The sequence below is a fragment of the Ascaphus truei genome, chromosome 8 (assembly GCF_040206685.1).
Source record: "Ascaphus truei isolate aAscTru1 chromosome 8, aAscTru1.hap1, whole genome shotgun sequence".
NCBI classification, from domain to species: Eukaryota; Metazoa; Chordata; class Amphibia; order Anura; family Ascaphidae; genus Ascaphus; species Ascaphus truei.
The window spans coordinates 51,551,113-51,570,158 of NC_134490.1; the positions used below are offsets into that span (position 1 = coordinate 51,551,113).

General features: G+C 44.0%; 1 protein-coding gene across 8 annotated transcripts in view; it reads left to right on the forward strand.

Moving 5' to 3' along the window:
• Positions 1–19,046, forward strand: part of ATRNL1 (attractin like 1) — a 662,687-nt gene that overhangs the window by 107,426 nt on the left and 536,215 nt on the right. For all 8 annotated transcript variants that reach the window (XM_075611983.1, XM_075611984.1, XM_075611985.1 and 5 more), the window contains 3 exons: positions 5,731–5,905; positions 7,491–7,578; positions 15,456–15,711. In XM_075611983.1, the coding sequence (XP_075468098.1) occupies positions 5,731–5,905; positions 7,491–7,578; positions 15,456–15,711 (519 nt within the window). The remainder of the gene's footprint in view (positions 1–5,730; positions 5,906–7,490; positions 7,579–15,455; positions 15,712–19,046) is intronic.

Sequence of the window (19,046 nt, forward strand, 5' to 3'; positions counted from 1 at the left end):
CAAGGATTGGTGTAATCTGTACACCCCCAGTGGTATCGGAGAGGCTGCTGTGGTGTCGTCGAAAATGTTTAAACAATCACAAAGAGCAATAAATACATTCCAAGTATTTATAAAATATTTTAGCAGTACATTGATATTAATACCTTTATTAATACCTTTATTTCATATAATAAGAACTTTATTTCATATAGTATTGTATTACTGCTGTGAAGCGCTATGTACATTAATGGCGCTATATAAATAAAGACATACAATACAATACAATACAATAGCGCTTTTCTCCCAAAAGGACTCAAAGTGCTTCCCAATTACAATAAAGTATGCGCCATGCCTATGAGGCATGCCATGGAGTGCGCAACCGTGCGCCGAAAAGCGATGGTGCTCGCGATCACAGAGCAGACAAAATCATATGAATTTGCCGCGCAACGGCCGTGTCACGTGTGCGGTTCAGCCAATGAGGGCGAACCGCTCACATGATGTCATGGGCATGCCTCTGACGCCTCTGTGACGCGTCTCCCCCTAGGTCACAAATATGTGTAGGGAGTGATTGAGATTAAGAGTCACTGTACTGATTCATATGAGATATGTAACACCACAAATTATAGCTATATATGAGTATATAAAGCTTGTTATAATTAATTTCCACTGTGTTGTGTCTAGTCACTTCAGTCTCACTCAACATAGGGTGACCAGATGTTCCGATTTAGCCAGGACAGTCCCATTTTTTAATGTCTGTCCCGACGGCCCGTTATTCTTTAAAATGTCCCTTTTTTTGTGGCTGTCCCGGTTTTGACCATCAGAGCAGGGGGGCCAGCAGAGAGCAAGAATACAGGGAGGAGAGCAGGAGGCGAGCAGAGCTGTGTCTGAGCTTCAGAGGTTGGGGGCGGGATTAGTGTCAGCAGAGCCCCAGCAGTGAGAACTTCCGGTGTCTGCTGCCAGTGCTCAAGGTGCCCTCCACCCCCACACATTCCACGGTGACAGGTAGACACACACACACACGCACTCACTCAATATAGGGAGACAGAAACACATAATGGGGAGAGAGACACACACAGCATATGGGGAGAGTGACACAGACACACACACACACACACACACACACACACACACACACACACACACACCATATGGGGAGAGAGAGACACACAGCATATGGGGAGAGAGAGACACACACACAGCATATGGGGAGAGAGACATACACACAGCATATGGGCAGAGAGACACACAGCATGGGGAGAGAGACACACAGCATATGGGAAAAGAGAGAGACACAGCATGGGGAGAGAGACACACAGCACGGGGAAAGAGAGACACACACAGCATGGGGAGAGAGAGACACACGCACTGCATGGGGAGAGAGACACACGCACTGCATGGGGAGAGAGACATGCACACAGCATGGGGAGAGAGACACGCACACAGCATGGGGAGAGAGAGACACACACAGCATATGGGGAGAGAGAGACACACAGAGCATGGGGAAAGAGAGAGAGATACAGCATGGGGAGAGAGACACACAGCATAGGGAGAGAGACACACAGCATGGGGAAAGAGACACACACAGCATGGGGAGAGAGAGAGACGCACACAGCATGGGGAAAGAGAGAGATACAGCATGGGACGAGAGAGACACACACACACAGCATGGGGAGAGAGAGAGACACACACAGCATGGGGGGGGAGACACAGCATGGAGAGAGAGAGACAGACACACAGCATGGGGGGAGAGAGAGAGAGAGAGAGACAGCATGGTGAGAGAGAGACAGCATGGTGAGAGAGAGACAGCATGGTGAGAGAGAGACAGCATGGTGAGAGAGAGACAGCATGGTGAGAGAGAGACAGCATGGTGAGAGAGAGACAGCATGGTGAGAGAGAGACAGCATTGGGAGAGAGACACAGCATGGGGAGAGATACACATCATGGGGAGAGAGACACAAAGCATGGGGAGAGAGACACAAAGCATGGGGAGAGAGAGAGAGAGAGACAGTATGGGGGGAGAGACAGTATGGGGGAGAGAGATAGAGACACAGAATGAGAGAGACACACACACTCAGAGAATGGGTGAGAGCAAGACACACACACAGAGAATGGGGGAGAGAGCGAGAGACACAAAATTGGGGAGTGAGAGACACACAGAATGGGAGAGAGAGACAGGATGGGGGAGAGAAAGACACAGGATGGGGGAGAGAAAGACACAGGATGGGGGAGAGAGAGACAGAATGGGGGAGAGAGACACAGAGAATGGGGGAGAGAGACACATAGAGAATGGGGGAGAGAGAATGAGAACGGTGGAACGAGAATGGAGGGATGGGAAGGGGAACGGGGATGGGAGGGGAACAAGAATGGAGGGGTGGGGGGGGGAGAGAGAATAGACTGTGTGTGTGAGAGGGGTGGAGAGACATAAAAGAGATATAAAGCACCGTTGATGATGTCATTTGTTTTATAAAATATATATATTTTTAAATGTGTCCCAGTTTTTACTTTTGGAAATCTGGTCACCCTAACACAACATGTACCACACACTATAAGAATTAAACAGTAATCCATAGGACACAAGCTCCCACCTCAGTGGTAGGCCATATAATCTGAGATAAAATAAAGAGGGGATATGGACACCCTATATATGTGTATATATATATATATATATATATATATATATATACACACAGTGGTCGACAAATCACCAAAAAATCTACTCGCCGAACAAAAAACTCTACTCGCCACCTAGTACCACACGTGTGCTGCTTGGGCCAATAGGAGCTCGCCACGATGTTAAATCCACTCGCCCGGGGCGAGCAAATGTATAGGTTTGTCGAACACTGTATATATATATGTTTATACATATATTCTTTGTTTGTTTGAATAATGTTTCAGCCAGTGATCGTGCACAGGCATTCATGAATATTATATGTGGATGGTATAAGTGAAGATAAATACTGTTGTTTCATATTTTCAGAACATAAACATTTACCATTTCCAACAGGTCCGTACCACATACAGCTCTCTTATCAAAGGTTGCATTGCTTAATAAAAAAGAGCCCCAAATAATGTGTGAGCTGGAAACATGATCAAACTGATGTCTAGAGCTGAAAACGTTGCCTATTGCGAAGCACCATGATCACTTCATATGTTATAAGAGGAGTGGCAGAATGGTTCAAACACTTGTCTTTGGTGTGGAAAAACTCAATTTAAGATCTAGTGTAAGAAGACCTGGCCATGGGCATGTCTTTTTATCTCTCTAGACCAGCGGTGCGCAAACTGGGGGGCACGGACGGTTGCAGAGGTCCTGCGCTCTTCCCCAAGGCATTTAAATGAAATGCCAGGGGAAGAGCTTGAGGCCTCTGCAACCTGTACTTACCGAGATTCAGCCGGCTTCAAGACACGTGACCATGGCAATGTGGTGTCAAATGGCGGCGCAGGTCACGTGATGCCGCACGAGGTGAGGGGTGGAGGGGCGCAACAACCCCTACTATAGACGGTACACTCTTAGGTATGGATTCATTGAGCCTGCAAATTCTGCTCCGAATGCTATTTTAGGATAATAAAGAAAATGTCAAAATATGTATTATTTACACTTCCTCAGTAGTCCTCCAGCTTTCGGGTGATTCTGCTACGAGCCTACTGATAAAAGGACAAAACGGCGCCTTTCCAACACAAGCTGAATAAACATCAGCAGCGGATTTATCAGTGAAGCTCAGTTTGCATTATTGTGAAATGACACAAGGTTATTATAAGGCACCTGCGCTTGTTCCCACATATACAGCGGAGGCAGCAAGTTCATCATAGTCTCCCATCTGCCTACAATCCTTTCTCTGAACAGTATTTACCTAAACTGGTGGGTAACTTGGTGCAGATTCTCAGTTCTTTCCCCCCAGCCTCAGGTGTTCTGGAAGTTCTGGTGAACAAATAAGCAGTGCCCCGGCAAGAGGTGCGCAAAGGGAATCCTGCATCTCATGTATCTCAGGGCTGAGTAAGTTCAGACCTAGAGGGCTACAGACAGGCCTAGTTTTCAGGCCAGAACATATCTAATCAAACTGTTATTATTAGAGCTACTGTAGGTCAACTTTGGTAAAATGTATCATTTTTTGCTATGTGCTGGTAACACAGTTTGAGTTCTGTTATAAGCACAATGCTACTCTCCTTATTTATGTTCTATCAGTCATCTGGAGCTCTCCTTGGGCCAGATTCCCAAATCTCTGTGACTTCACGTTAGGCCTTACCGCATATCTTCAAAGGCTGATAACGTAACGTTAAGTTATGTTCCTTCCCCACCCCCCCCGAGAAAGAGTAGTGCGTTAATTATAAGGTCCGTTAGTGATAATGAGATGCAAAAGAGGTCACCCAGCGCAGATCCACTAAAGCCTGTAAGGGATAACGCAGGAACTTACACATTGGTGAAGTCATAGCTAAACTTGGGATTACTCCAGGGGGGCTCAACTCAAGCCCTCAAGACACCCGCTCCGCCCCCTAACAGGTCCAGTTTTAAGCATATCCCTGCTTCAGCACAGGTGGCTCTATCAGAAGAGGAGAAGGACCTCCTTAAGCCTCACATGAGAGGATATACCTGTAAACACACAAGAGAGATGCCTGAGAATTATGGTACTTTAAATGACGAGTACTCTACTAAAATAGACTATCTCTCGACTCCGAAAAAGCCCTGTAACAAGGTCCGGCTGGGAGTAAGACATGCTTAACATCACGTTATTGGAAGCTGATGCAACGTTGTGCTACAATAACGTGACATTAAGCCGCTGCTAATGAGATATACAACGGCCCTTGTTTTTGCACATCCATTTTGTTGATATGTGTTAAACTGCAAATAACGTGCGCTGCTGTTTTAGACAATGTTACGTTACGAGCCCTGATTAAATGGAGCTTTGTGGCTCATCTCCTTATACATCTGTTTTCTTATCCCACCTTTTGTGTGTTCTGTGTACTGAAGTACTCATTCACTCTGCACTATCTAACTGGACTAATGTTGCTACAGTATGTCTACTTAATTCATGTCAGAGTTGAGAAATTCATATATATATTGCAGAGTGTGCAGGTTTCATGTAATCAGAAAGAAACAGAATATACAAAGAGTAAAGCCATAACTTATTCTCACCTGCATCTATGTTTGTAGGCGGTTAAATGTAATAGTTCTCTTGTGTTATTGCATATCATGGCAACCAGTGTGTGTTAGGTAAAGTAATAAAGCATTCCATAAATAAGGAATGGTGCATAGAGACAAATATACTTCTCCATGTATTTTTGCTGCGTTTATTGCACACAATTGGAAATTCCATACGGCTCTCATACACAACGCAACTAATGATTACATGAAGGGTGTCACTGGATGAGATGCGTATCTTACAAGTGAATCTATAGACTTGCTTTCTGTGTTGGCCCCTTCTATGTGCACTTTTGCAATGTCCGACGCCCCATATGGTATAATTTACTGAAAACGTGCAACAACTTGTAGACTGTTCAGTCATTTGTATGTCAAATAATTAGACATTTCAAGCATGGAGCGCTCTGGTAGGATTGGAACACTTGCCTCGCCCTCCACACTTCCTGGAATCCCAGGCTTGAGACACAATTTATCACCTAAGATGCTGACAACACTGACCCCAATGACTTATTAAGTAGTTTCTCACCACTGTCTGCATTCAAATGAAATGATATAACCTATACATACACCTGGAAGGTCAGCTTTTTGACAGCTCTCTCTCTACATTTCTGTCACAGGACCAGACTGCTCTCTGAATGTCCCCTCCACAGACTCGTACTGGATTCTGCCCAATGTGAAGCCGTTCAGCCCCTCAGTTGGCCGTGCATCCCACAAGGCCGTCCTGCACGGAAAGTTTATGTGGGTGATTGGTGGATACGCCTTTAACTACAGCTCTTTCCAGATGGTGTTAAAGTAAGTGACATCTTACCGTCTGGTTTGGTAAAGGCTGGAGAGCTCTGAGGTGCTGTTATTTGGTGTTTTATAAATATGCCGTTATTTATTATTAATCAATCTCCTGTGATGACTTGCTCATTTTTAATTGCATATTCCCCTGGAGTACGTATCAAGCTCCAGTAATGACTTTTCTAATTTTAATATTGCATTGCTTTCTTAGCAACAATGTATCAAAGGTACTTTTAGGGAGTGATTATATAAACAGAATGAATTCTGGAAGAGTCCCTAGCTCAGTGGTGGCCAACTTCAGTCCTAAGGGCCACCAACAGGTCAGGTTTTCAGGATATCCCTTTTTCAGCACAGATGGCTCACCCAGTCCCTGCTTCAGCACAGGAATTGAGCCACCTCTGCTGAAGCAGGGATATCCTGAAAACCCGACCTGTTGGTGGCCCTTGAGGAGACTGGAGTTGGCCACCCCTGCCCTAGATGCTTACAGATATAGCAAAGCAAGTGTCTTCGGTGTCTCTGCCACGCGTGATCACGGCACAGAAAGGATAAACGCTGCGGGGGTCCCATTCAGAAGCATGGACCCCCTGCACCTCCATCGCGGCAGACACTGTCCCCGGTGCCACGGACTTTGGCTTGTTAGTCCGCGGTGCCACGGCCAGTAGGTCTGGCTACATCTATATAATGAAGGGATGGATCTGTTCGTTTAAGGTGGCTTGATCCTCGTGGGACCGGAAAGCGAAACTAAGGTCACATAAGATATGTGATAAAACATTTCTTTGACCCATTTGACGCCAACGGCAGGATACGTTTTCACTAACGCTGTGATGCTGACATAGCCAGCTTTCTGCATAGCCTCAAGTATTCAACATTTCAAACAATGGCTGCAGTACCTGGACGTTTTTATGAAGGACACGTCTCCATTCTACCGGGGAAGAAAACCTTTCCATTAATGATTCAGTGTGGTCTAGGACATTTGGTCACGGCTCGCCGTGCAACGTACCTCGCTGCCGGGACACTCTTCCGTCTGCCGCTTCACTGCTAAGGGAAGTCCCTAACCTTAACCCTTACCGCAATACCCCCTAATATTAACCCCATATACTACCCCCTACCCTAAAATCCTTAACCCCTTAAATTAACCCCCTACACTATCCACTAAAATCCCTAAAGTTAACCCCCTACCCAAACCACTAAAACCCCACAAAGTTAATCCCCTACTCTAATCACTAAACCCCTAAAACTTACCTTGTAGTAGAAGCGGGCGGTGGCTCACTATCCAGGGGCAGATCGGCTGCGGCGGAGGGTCTCTCTGTGGCCGAATGCCGGCGATCATTTGGACATGGCGAAACGGCCGTGACCAAACGTCCCATTCCGGATTCAGTGAGTGTTGCCAATCTGTTGAGCCTGTCGGTATCTTCAAGATCTCACAAGCTATATCTATAAATCACAACCTACGCTTGTCTAAAACCGACTCTGGTTACTAGAACTGAAAGCAATGGGCTACCGGACCCTCAGAAAACATTATTGCAGCATAACTGTGTTTAGGAATTGTCTCATCATGTATGATATATGAATTGTAATTCTCATTTCCTAACAGCTACAACGTAGAGAGCAGTATATGGAACGTGGTGCCGGTTTTGAGAGGACCTCTGCAGAGATACGGACACTCTCTCGCTCTGTACCAGGTGGGGCTAATGTACAATTATTTTCTCTTTAATAAAATTGTTCAAAACAGGAGTTGATTTCCACAAAAAGTCAAGTTGCTGAAGAGTAAAGAAGCAGTGAGTAGTACTGCTGACCTTTGTATCTTCCCTTCTTATCTAACCCTGTAATTTGAGATTTGTGTTAGACCTGTTTACTGCCTGCAGGTGGCAGTCTTGGTCTTAATATGGATTGAAGCTTTTTTCCCTCTTTGAAATATTTATTTTTCTCTCCTTGAAGGAATGAGGAGTGAGCACTTTCACTGGTGTTCTGGGCATATTCACTGGTGTTCTGGGCATATTCACTGGTGGTCTGGGCATATGTAAAACTAGCAGCGCTATACAAGAACATGCTATTATTATTATTATTATTACATACATATTCACTGCTGTTCTGGTTTTGTTTCTAAAACAAATGACGTGTTTTGGGTCTGGATTTGGTTCTTAAAAAAATGTCTGTTTTGTTTTTATTATGGTTTTGGTCAAACTCTATTTGTTTCTGTTTCAGTTTTGGATTTGTAAAAAAAACATTGGAAATTATTTTTCAAAATTTAAATGTTTGTACCCATCCTTAATAATAATATATATATATATATATATATATATATATATAATAATATATATATATATATATATATATATATATATATATATATATATATATATATATATATATATATATAGTGGTTGACAAATCACCAAAAAATCTACTCGCCACCTAGTACCAAACATGTGCTGCTTGGGCCAATATTTACTCGCCCGGGGGTTTAATCCACTCGCCCGGGGCGAGCAAATGTATAGGTTTGTCGAACACTGTATATATATATATATATATATATATATATAAAAAATTAAATAGACGATACCGTTCTGTGGCTAACAAAATGCTTTTATTTGTGCAAGCTTTCGAGATACACTGATCTCTTCTTCCAGCGGTGTTACAATGGATAGATAAAGCAAGAGAGGTTTTTACTTAAAAACAGTGCATCCTGGAATATATCTGACTGAAGCCTATCCCTCCCCCCTGTGCAGTATGTATTTTATGACTTAAGGTGTTAAATAGCAGGGACCATTTAACACCTTAAAAATCACATACTGCACTGAGGATATATATATATATATATTTATATATATATATATATATATATTTATATATATAAAGCAAGGAACAGCAGGCACTCCGTCAGGAAAGTCAATAAAGTGGGTGCAAATCCTATATAGTATGATAGGCAATACGATACCGTGGTGAGACGAAATCACAGGCAGCACTCCATGGGTGGTCAAAAATAATATATTGTGGTTGACAAGACACCATACCGACGTTTCGGACCGCAAGCGGGACCTTTCTCAAGGTGATCATCAGATTTACATGTTTTCAGTACATAAAAGTAATATGACAGTAACGCAGCAGCTGGAGCTTTTGGTATTTGGAACATCTCCAATGACTGGATAGAGTAGGCACTGATGCTGTGAAGGCAGGGAAGGAGTTAACTTAATTGATAAATACCAGAATCAAATGAACCCCAAAAGCGGTTTTCCAAACCCATATCTGTGATCGACATCGGCTATTGTCAGGCGTCCTTGCTACACGCTAATGGCCTCATTTTTCTGACATGGAATAGCTTGCTTTGATACCATTTCTCTAGATGTGTCCAATTCAATTCAGTGCAGAGATGTTAGCACTGAGCTATTTTTATGTGTAAGAAAAGCAAGATAGTTAGTCACTGACACGACGGTGGCACTTGTCATGAAAAGCCTAAAATGTCGTTTGTAAAGGCTGGAACATAGAGGCAAACCCAGGCACATTGTACAGTATTCCCTCTACTGTTCCAGTAATATGTTGCGGTTTTCCAACATGGATTATCATGTCAACATCCTTCCTTCCAAAGCAGCAGGACTAATACAAATGTTCACTTCAGCTTTTTCATGAATATGTTGTTTGAAATACAGCAAGTACATGGATTCTGAATATAAATAGGTACAATTAACAACGCATTGCTAAAATAAAGTGGTTATCTCTGGAAAGAAAATGTGCTTCAGTGTGGGCCGGTGCTGAGAATCTTTTTATATTACCTGGTGTCTGATGCTGCTTCTTAGAGAAATCAGAAAAACCAACAAATCCAGTTTGGAAAAAAGATTTGAAATGGTATAGGTGCTCAACGTGCTGGATCAATTAAATCATTGACTCACGCATAAATGGAGACACAGGAGTTGAGATAGTAATACAACAAATGATTAAAGGAAATGACTAAGAGTCTCAGAAATAAAGTCCTTAAGGAGCAAATTTACCCTGAAGGTATGAGCAAGTGGGCATAAACCCACCCCTCAAAACCTCATTGGGAAAGCCGCCGGAACATTGTAATAATAATGAGACAATATACTGCATGCATATGTACTCACACCTGTATGTCTCTAGCCTGTGTCTCCTTGGTAGGCGTGCTGCCAAAAATGGTAAGATGAGCGAAGAGTATATGGTGCACGGCCAAAGAGAGGGGCCAAGTTGAAAAGTAATTATTTTATTACGTCTGCATTAAAAAAAAAAGCGGCGGTAAAGACACCCTCCTACGAGTTTCGTGCGTGAACGCACTTTATCAAGTACTTTTGATGAATATGTTCATTGAAATACAGCAAGTACAGTACATGGATTCCGAATATAAATAGGTACAATTAACAGCGCATTTCTAAAATAAAGTGGTTATCTCTGAAAAGAAAATGTGCTTCAGTTTGGGCCGATACTGGGAATCTTTTTATATTACCTGGTGTCTGATGCTGCTTCTTAGAGAAATCAGAAAATCGAAAAACAAATCCAGTTTGGAGACTTATATTAATTTAAAAACATGTTGATTTTGTGAGTTTCCCTTCCTCTGATCTGTGACCTACTGTACAATCCATCTTCACAATAGAGATGTATTTCTTATTTGCAGGGTGGTTTCATGGTACAAGGGAGGGCAATGGAATTCACAGTAATCTGGGGAAGCGCCACTAAAAACCAGGGCTACACAAATGGCTGACCCGGGCCAGCATGCAAGTCTCAAGTTTATTTTGCCTAGATCAGAGGTGCTCAACTCCCGTCCTCATGACCAGCCAAAAGTTCAGGTTTTAAGGATATCCCTGCTTCAGCACAGGTGGCACAATCCGTCCCAGCTTCAGCACGCAAAGCTCAATCAGTCCCAGCTTCAGCACACGTGATTCAATCAGTCCTAGCTTCTGCACAGGTGGCTCAATCAGAGGCTCTTCAACTGAGCCTCTGATGGAGCCACCTGTGCTGAAGCAGGGATATCCTGAACATCTGACCTGTTGGGGAGTCTTGAGGACTGGAGTTGAGCATCCCTGGTTTATGGGATACAGTTCTAACCAAACAAAGCACCGCTTATATTTTAATGGGGTCTGTCATGCTTGCTCTTGCTGGAACTCTGCCCCTATTAATATCAGTATAGTAGGTGGCAAACCTGATGTGCCCAAGTATTGGGCTTGGTGGAAGTGTGACACTATTATTAATAACAGGGAAGTAGGTATTAATATCTATCCCTAATTGATGTGCCCAAGTATTGGGCGTTCATCTGCTTTCAGTTCCTTTGAAGTCTAGATCAGGTTTTATGCATTGAAGTTAATTGCAGGACCCGTGAATTTCATAAAGTTTTAAATGCCATGTCAGTCTTATCAAGTTGCAGTTCATTATACGTTGTTGGGATATTCTTCTTCACAGTTGGAGAAGAAGACATATTGTAGATAAGAGCACTCACAATCATTTTTGTGTTTTCATTGGTTTCTCTATCATACACAATTACTGTTCCACTTCAAATGCTCAGGGAAATCTTAGTGCTTCACCATGCGGGGACATAATGTTTAATATCAGATTATCAAGGACGGCAGCGAGATAATCCGGTATGAACCATCTGCCTCTGATTACACATCGCTATCCTCAGCACCTTGGGGTCATTTTGAGCTATTTTATGTTACTTTAAAAAAATATATATCTATTTTAAAGCTTTTTTTAAACTTAATTTTAAATCTTTAGTGTGATCACACACTGAAAATGGAATGGGAAGCTTTTTTACAATAAATAAACCATATAACTGGAGGAAAAGTTAAATTTACCACCAATTTGTTAACAGGGTTGCAATGTTGTAAGAGGAAAGATTATGCAAATTAGGATTGAAGAGAAGAATAACTAACACTGTGTCTCCTAATAAGATAAGAGGAAAGGAGATTGCACCAGCGACATATAACATGTATTGTTATTGTGAGGGTCTTTAACACAAAGTATTATTATTTTTAAACTTACCTGACCTAGTGGGTTAAACAAGCAGGGGCAAATTACGGGTAGACCAAACACTGTGAGATTCTAAATATTTGTCAGGTTTTTGGGAGACCCATCCAGTGGCGCAGCTGTACAGGTGTAGGCCCCAGGCATTTTTTTTTCAGGGCCCCACTATGAGTGAACATATTCCATAGATGCAGGGGTCTCCATCTGGCCCCCAAGTGTGTTGTGGCCCCGCGAGCCCCCCCCATCTCTTTTACACTTCCTCACTCTATTCCCCCCTCTTTCCTCAAGTATTTCTCTCACCTCCTCCCTAACTCCCCCCTTTTCCTCTCACACTCTGACCCCCCCCCCCCCCTCTGCTGTCACTCGCTCCCCCCCCCCATCACACTCAATCCAGCTCCCTCAATCCTCCACTCCTCACATTCATTTCCCCCTTTCCCTCGGCCACACACACACTCACACACACACACACACACACACACACACACACACACACACACACACACACACACACACACACACACACACACACACACACACACACACACACACACACACACACACACACACACACTTTCTCCCCTACAATACAGTACCCTCCCCCCCACACGATACACAAATTAGAATAACCACCTACACGCACACTACAATAACCTCCCACCCCACGCATGCACAACATTAACCGCCCCCCCCCCCCACACACACACACTTACTACAATAAACCCCCCACACTAAAATAATAATTTCTATCCTTATTTACTACCTTTAACAGTTGATATTAAAAATGTATAATTTAAGTATTCCTTAATATTAAAAGAGACTCGTGATCCGATTATATAGATTTAATATGACTTCTTTAAATGAATCACTGATGCAGTATTTGTAAAGATGAGAAGATAATATGATACGGTGCTTAATGTGCTTGTATTGTCACAGTCTGCTTCCTGCATGAATCCTGAAGATCAAATCGCACAATGGTACAACCGGCCAAAACATTATATTGAATGGCTAATTTTTAATAAATCCCTAATAAATACACAGGAATGCCCATTTTTAACTATATCTTCCATTTTAATAACCAAACCTAGGTTTATTATTGCAGTGCACACGTGACTGTTCTCAGCCTTATCACAGTGCTCCTTTTCCTGCTGCTTTACAGCCTGCAGAATACCCTTTCCACACAGGCAGACTCCCTGATCCAAAGAGCTAACAATCTACATGCCAAATATCTTCACAGCAGGGGAATTGACCATCTAATGTGCCCACACTGAGCTGCTGCTGCTTTTTAACCCAGGCGCTCACACTTCAGAGAAAATAGTTTGTGAAAAACAAACAGATCAGAGTATCCAAAACCTGCTGCTGTGCAGTTATAAATAACGTGCAACAGTGTTGCAAAGACTGCTTGAATATAAAACTATTAAGCTATTAAGTGTCAGTAACACGCCTGGAGGTTAGAGTGGAAGTCTCAGTGAGTCCACAGTTAGGCCTGGGACATAGTGCCCCAAACAGTGCGGAGGCGCGCTGAGGCTCAGGGAAAGCGGTGCTTTCCCTGGCCTTACACAGCGCGCCGTCAGGGGGCGGGGCGGGGGCGGGCCAGTGACGTCACAGAGCTGGTTCGCCCTCATTGGGCGAACCGCTCACGTGACCGGTCCTGCGCTCCGGCGAGCGCCAAGTTTCAAAACGGAGAATTTCAAGCGTGCGGAAGCGTGCGCGAGCCCCTGCTAAAGCCGCTCATTGCGGCTGCAGGGGCTCCGTTTCGAGCAGCAGCGTGCCTCAGCCTGCGTCCATAGAAGCACCGACAGCGCTGAGCAGTGCGGACGCTCCGCGATGAGCCCCGTCATCCTCAATGAGGATGTCTTCAGAAGGGGCTTCTGTGAGCGTCCGCATGCGCGCTGAAGCGCTGAGATTTTCAGCCGACAGCTGAAATTGTTCCCGAGCGCGCTGTTGGTTTGAAACACCCAATCGGAGTGAAGCAATGTGACGACGTTGGCACGTTGGCGCTTCGCGGGCTTTTGGCCCAGTGACGTCAGTGCCCCGCCTCCGATCGCGCACGCTGGCTCGCCTGCTAGTCCATGTAATCGCTCCTGATTGAGCAGTCGAGCCTCAGCGTCAGCGCGGAGGAGCGCTGTCGGTGCTTCTATGGACGCAGCCTTAGGCTGCTCTTATACAGCCGGCAACGCGACCGATGACGTCACCCATCGCCGTCGCAAAAGTTGTAATTCATATTTTGGAGACGTCGCTGGCTACAAGCCAATGACATCAGCAAGGGGGAAGGCAGAGGGACAGAGAAGCTCTCTGATTGGCATGTGGAGACCGTCGCGTCCACTATAAGTGACAGCGACATCGACAATGCATTTGTTTTGACGCGACGTCGCTGTTGCCGTCACCGGCACTATATGGTGAAAAAAGCCTCAGACTATCTCACACTTAAGAGGCTGTTTTTCTTTTAACCCCTGCACGGTCAGAGGGGCTTGCTGCCTGGGGAACCTTGCAGCAAATGGATTTAATTATTGAGTCTTTATAACATTTCCTTCCACACACACTACTATAAACCCCCACACACACGCACACTGCAATAGTGCCGAGGATGGGGAGCAGATGGGGGTCTGACTGGGGGATAAGGAGCAGGGAGGGGGGAAGCAGCGGAGGAGTGGAGGTCTGACAAAGCGGCTGTTGAGGAGGTGGGTTTGGACGGGCCTGAAAGGAGCAGGAGGGATGCTGGGGTAAAAACAAACACTTTATATCTGCTTACCCCTGTTTACCCCATCGTAGATCTGTTTATCTGGTACCATATATCTTCTGCCTCCAACACCGCTCCTGTCATGTTCTTCACGTGGTGCTGAATGGAGATTCCCGCGCCCGGTGACGTCATATGCTCCTCCCTATCTGCTGCAGTCTTAACCAATGAGGGAGAGAGGGGGATTCTGGAGGCTGTGAGGAGCGGGCAAGCGGCTGTTACCTGGCCCGGAGGAGGAAAGGTGCCCTGATCGGCTAGATGGCTGGGCCAAATATCTCGGTTCTCACCCCCCTGTTGGCAGCCCTGAGCGGTCCCCCGGACTTTGCCCGGGCTACAGCTACTCCCCTGGACCCATCATTTTTATTTACTGTAGGATTCCGTTCGTAAAGCTGCTTTCAATCTGACTCATCGCTGGTACTTTTCCTCCCACTTAAAAGACCAGTGTCTATAATACAGATCTAATTCACGCCCTTTAAATTTACAATATTGTCAATCTGATTCCATGTTGCCATGAGATTCTGGTCTCCAAATTTCTTTTTTTAAACAGATAAGCTGGAGTGTTAGGTTAGAGTTACACAGCAGGATTGGATCAAAATCCTCTGATGATAGTCAGGTCGACACTACTATAATTATAGGATTATACAGTGTTGTGTGAAGTATAACCATTACGTCCTATGTAAAATAAGTAACATTATGTGTTTAGTTCTTGGAAATATTGTACATACACTGGCACAACTCACACTGCTTTTTCACACAGGTTCTATGCTACATGTTAGCATAATATGTAATAAGCTCTAATACACGGTGCTAAGCTTATACTACAGTGTTTTACAGTCACCTGTCTTTTGTCTGCTCCTACAGGATGATATCTACATGTATGGAGGAAAAATTGAAACCAGTGCCGGGAGCGTCACAGACGAGCTTTGGGTTTTCAACATATCCAGTCAGTCGTGGAGCACCAGAACCCCCACTATCCTGAACCACGGACAGCACTATGCTGTGGAGGGACACACTGCTCACATTGTGGAGCTGGATAACAAGGATGTTATCATGATCATCATTTTTGGCTACTCCTCCGTGTATGGCTACATCAGCAACGTGCAGGAGTTCTATATACGTGAGTTCTGTTTCTCTGTGACTCTGCTGTGTATATACTTTGGAAGAAAGGCACATGAGCAGGCACAGAATCCTTTGCCTCTGGCAGGCGGGGGCGGGGGGGTGGGGTGGGGAAAGGGAGCGTATTTTATACAAAAGGGAGGAGCTAAATGACATGAATAACAACAACAACTTATTTAAAGAATCCGTCAAAGCGGAAAGTAAAAAAAAATGTTTTAATATATACAGCCTTTGATTACCTTTATTGAAAACTAATTACCTAAGCTGCCAATTGATTAGTTCTCAACTGATCGGTCAGCAAAATCCTTCCCAGGGTTCACTTAATGGCCGCCTTTCAGTTTCAATCAATCCTTCAGTCAGTGTAACTCAGCAGCTACAATGTATTCTTATATTACTAAGGTAACATTATGTATAGTTAGGCCAAGTTCAGGGTGGCTGCTACGAACGCTTGCATCCGTGCGCGCCTCCCCCGTGTGCTCCTGCAGCCCGGCGATCTGTGCCCAGGCTGCAGGAGTTGGGTCGGGGCATGGCAGGGTGAACGTGTCACAGAGCTGGTTCACTGATGCGACTGCCGCCCCAAATATAATTTTGGGTTGTAGCAGCAAAGTGTAGCAGCGTCAACGCTGCACTTTGCCGCCGGTGGAGTTTTCAGTTTGAACACTCCGACCGAACAGCCCGAACTTGCGACGGACGTGCCCGCATATACGTCGCGTAGCATCCACCGTGAACTCGGCTTTACAGTTTGCAGCTCACACTGCTGGGAACATTGGCAACAAATTACCCGAAATAGGAAAGTGTTGCAAAGATCTTGCACTGCTGGGGAGGTGGGTTAAAACCTGCTATAGAAATTAAAGGATGTTAAAACTCATTAAATAATGACATTGAGTTGAATTCAGAAAAAAAAGATAGTATTATTTAATACTACAGAACTGATTTATTTAAAAAAACACATGTACAGTAGGATATTGCTTGGATTGCTCCTTCAATAGTCTTGTACGTGGCGGATTTACAAGGAATAACATGAACTATCATGATTTAACCCATTAATCAGATGACCAACATTATTTCCTATTTATTTATAAAATGTTTTACCAAGAAGTAATACATTGAGAGTTACCTCTCGTTTTCAATTACTGTATGTCCTGGGCATAGAGTTAAGATGACAAATAGTACATGGTTACAAATAGGAATTTGGAGCTGCATATAGTAATATACATGACTCCCTCGCACCTGAGTGTGATCGTCTCTGCTATGAATGCAGTGGAGCTTTGGGAGAGATCAACTCATGCTGATGCACTTCCATCAATGCCTGGTGGGCCTCACCGGCATGCGAGGTGTCACCACTGATTAATTTTGAAAAGATCAAGGTAATAATTGCTCAGAGGTGGTGTCTTGTGGGATTTAAATCATCAGTTACCCTTAAAGGTGAAATGCCTTGTAGTTGATTTGTTTCGTGCATGTTTTTATAAGGACTTGGTTGTCTTCTTTATCAAATGGAAACATTACTTTTTGGGGATGCGTTCCCGGAGCAATCAAAGAGCACGGGAGTAGAATAAGATGGGGTTTGTCAAATACAACAGCTGGAACCCAGGAGGTCCCTCTTTGTTTGGGAAGAGAGGGAAGATTTCTGCTTTAAACATGGCCAACACCATACATTTCTTTTGCCTTGATTACAGCAACTATGTAATATATACAGTCCATTCCAGGGGTGACCAACTGCAGTCTTTAAGGGCTGCCAACAGGTTAGATTGTAAGGATATCCCTGCTTCAGCACAGGTGGCTTAGTCAGGTTGACTGAGCCACTGATTGAGCCACCTGTGCTGAAGCAGGGATATCCTTGGTGGTTCTTGAGGACTGGAGATGGCCACCCACCCCATGTCTATTCTTTCCTCTGCTGGATAAGAGCCATGAATTAAAGCAATACATGTATATTGCTTGATATCAGTTATTGTGCTGCTTGGAGTTAGACTTTCGTGCCTACATTAGTGCCTGTTAGTGATCAGTCCTAGAGGGCTAGATTCTCTTTATCATATTCAGTGATCATCCTTTTGTTGTTCTCAGGGATATGTGGACACGATCAGAGCAGAAATGGCAGACCTCTTCATTCCATTCAGGGGGTGGGTCATGAAATTTGGGCACCAAAAGGGTTAAAAAAAAACAGCGTTCTTAAACTCAATCAGTGCCAGAGGGCAGTGCAACGTGTTACAGTATATTGTGTCATTGAGCAAAAAATGAGGGAGAAGGTGTTACATGGGTGAGTGTCTGCAGTTTCTTGCGCTCCAATGTATGTTGCATGAAGCGTGGTGGTCACAGCTTTAAAGCCTGCCAGAGAAGGAACAGAAAGATCCCTTTGCCCTTTCTGCTGGCGTCAGAGTTATGGCTGCCAGTGCCCCATTAATCTGCTGTGGGGAATTATATGGATGGTTTTACTAACCTGGATCATAAAGCTTCTTTTATTTTGCTTCAGGTTAGTAATACCTCATAAACTTTCTAAGGATCTCAAAGTGAGCCTCAAGGTGAATACCTGGGGCGGGTAATTAACCCTTTCAGTTTTAGAAGAGTCCATGCAATGAAGTTCACTTTAAGGATTTTACCAACTTGTAGATGTATACACAATCAAAAGAGATCTGGTACGATTAGATTTTCTCTCTCTAATAAATTATATCATCATCTTCATCGTTATGTTACAGCCTCTCTTCACCACGTAGCTCCAAAAAATATTCTGATCTCATCCACCCATCTTACTTTTGGTCGACATATTTGTTTTTTTTTAATCTCTCTATGAAACCAGACGAGTACCATCTTTGTCCCAAAGATGATAATTTCTTCTTGCGATATGTCCGACCCACCGCCATTTTAATTTCTTCCCCTGTGTGATGATGTCACAGACTTTTGTTGGGTTTCGAACCCATTCGTTTTCCTCTGTCTTCAGGTAATACCCAGCGTTCATCTCTCCATCATTCTTTGCATCATCTAAAGCTTCTGAATTATCTTCGCATTTAGGGTCCACGTTTCCCATCCATACGTGAGCACGGGCGGAATACACTGGTCAAAATATGGTCTATATCTATTATTATTATTACGTATCTTTCACATTATGCAGCATAGTTTATAAAGAAGAAAATGACAGAAAAAAGGCTGAGCAGCATGAGCTGCAAACCTATCCTTTGCATGTTTCTGTTTTACAATGTGATATGGGATGGGAATAAACAGTAATTCAGATACAGAAAGGGCACGTAGGCCTTAGGGACTCTCGGCGTAAATTCAGGTAGCATCTACTGCAGCGGGCGAGTCTGAACAGATTTAAAATGAAATAAATATTATATGGTAACTGTC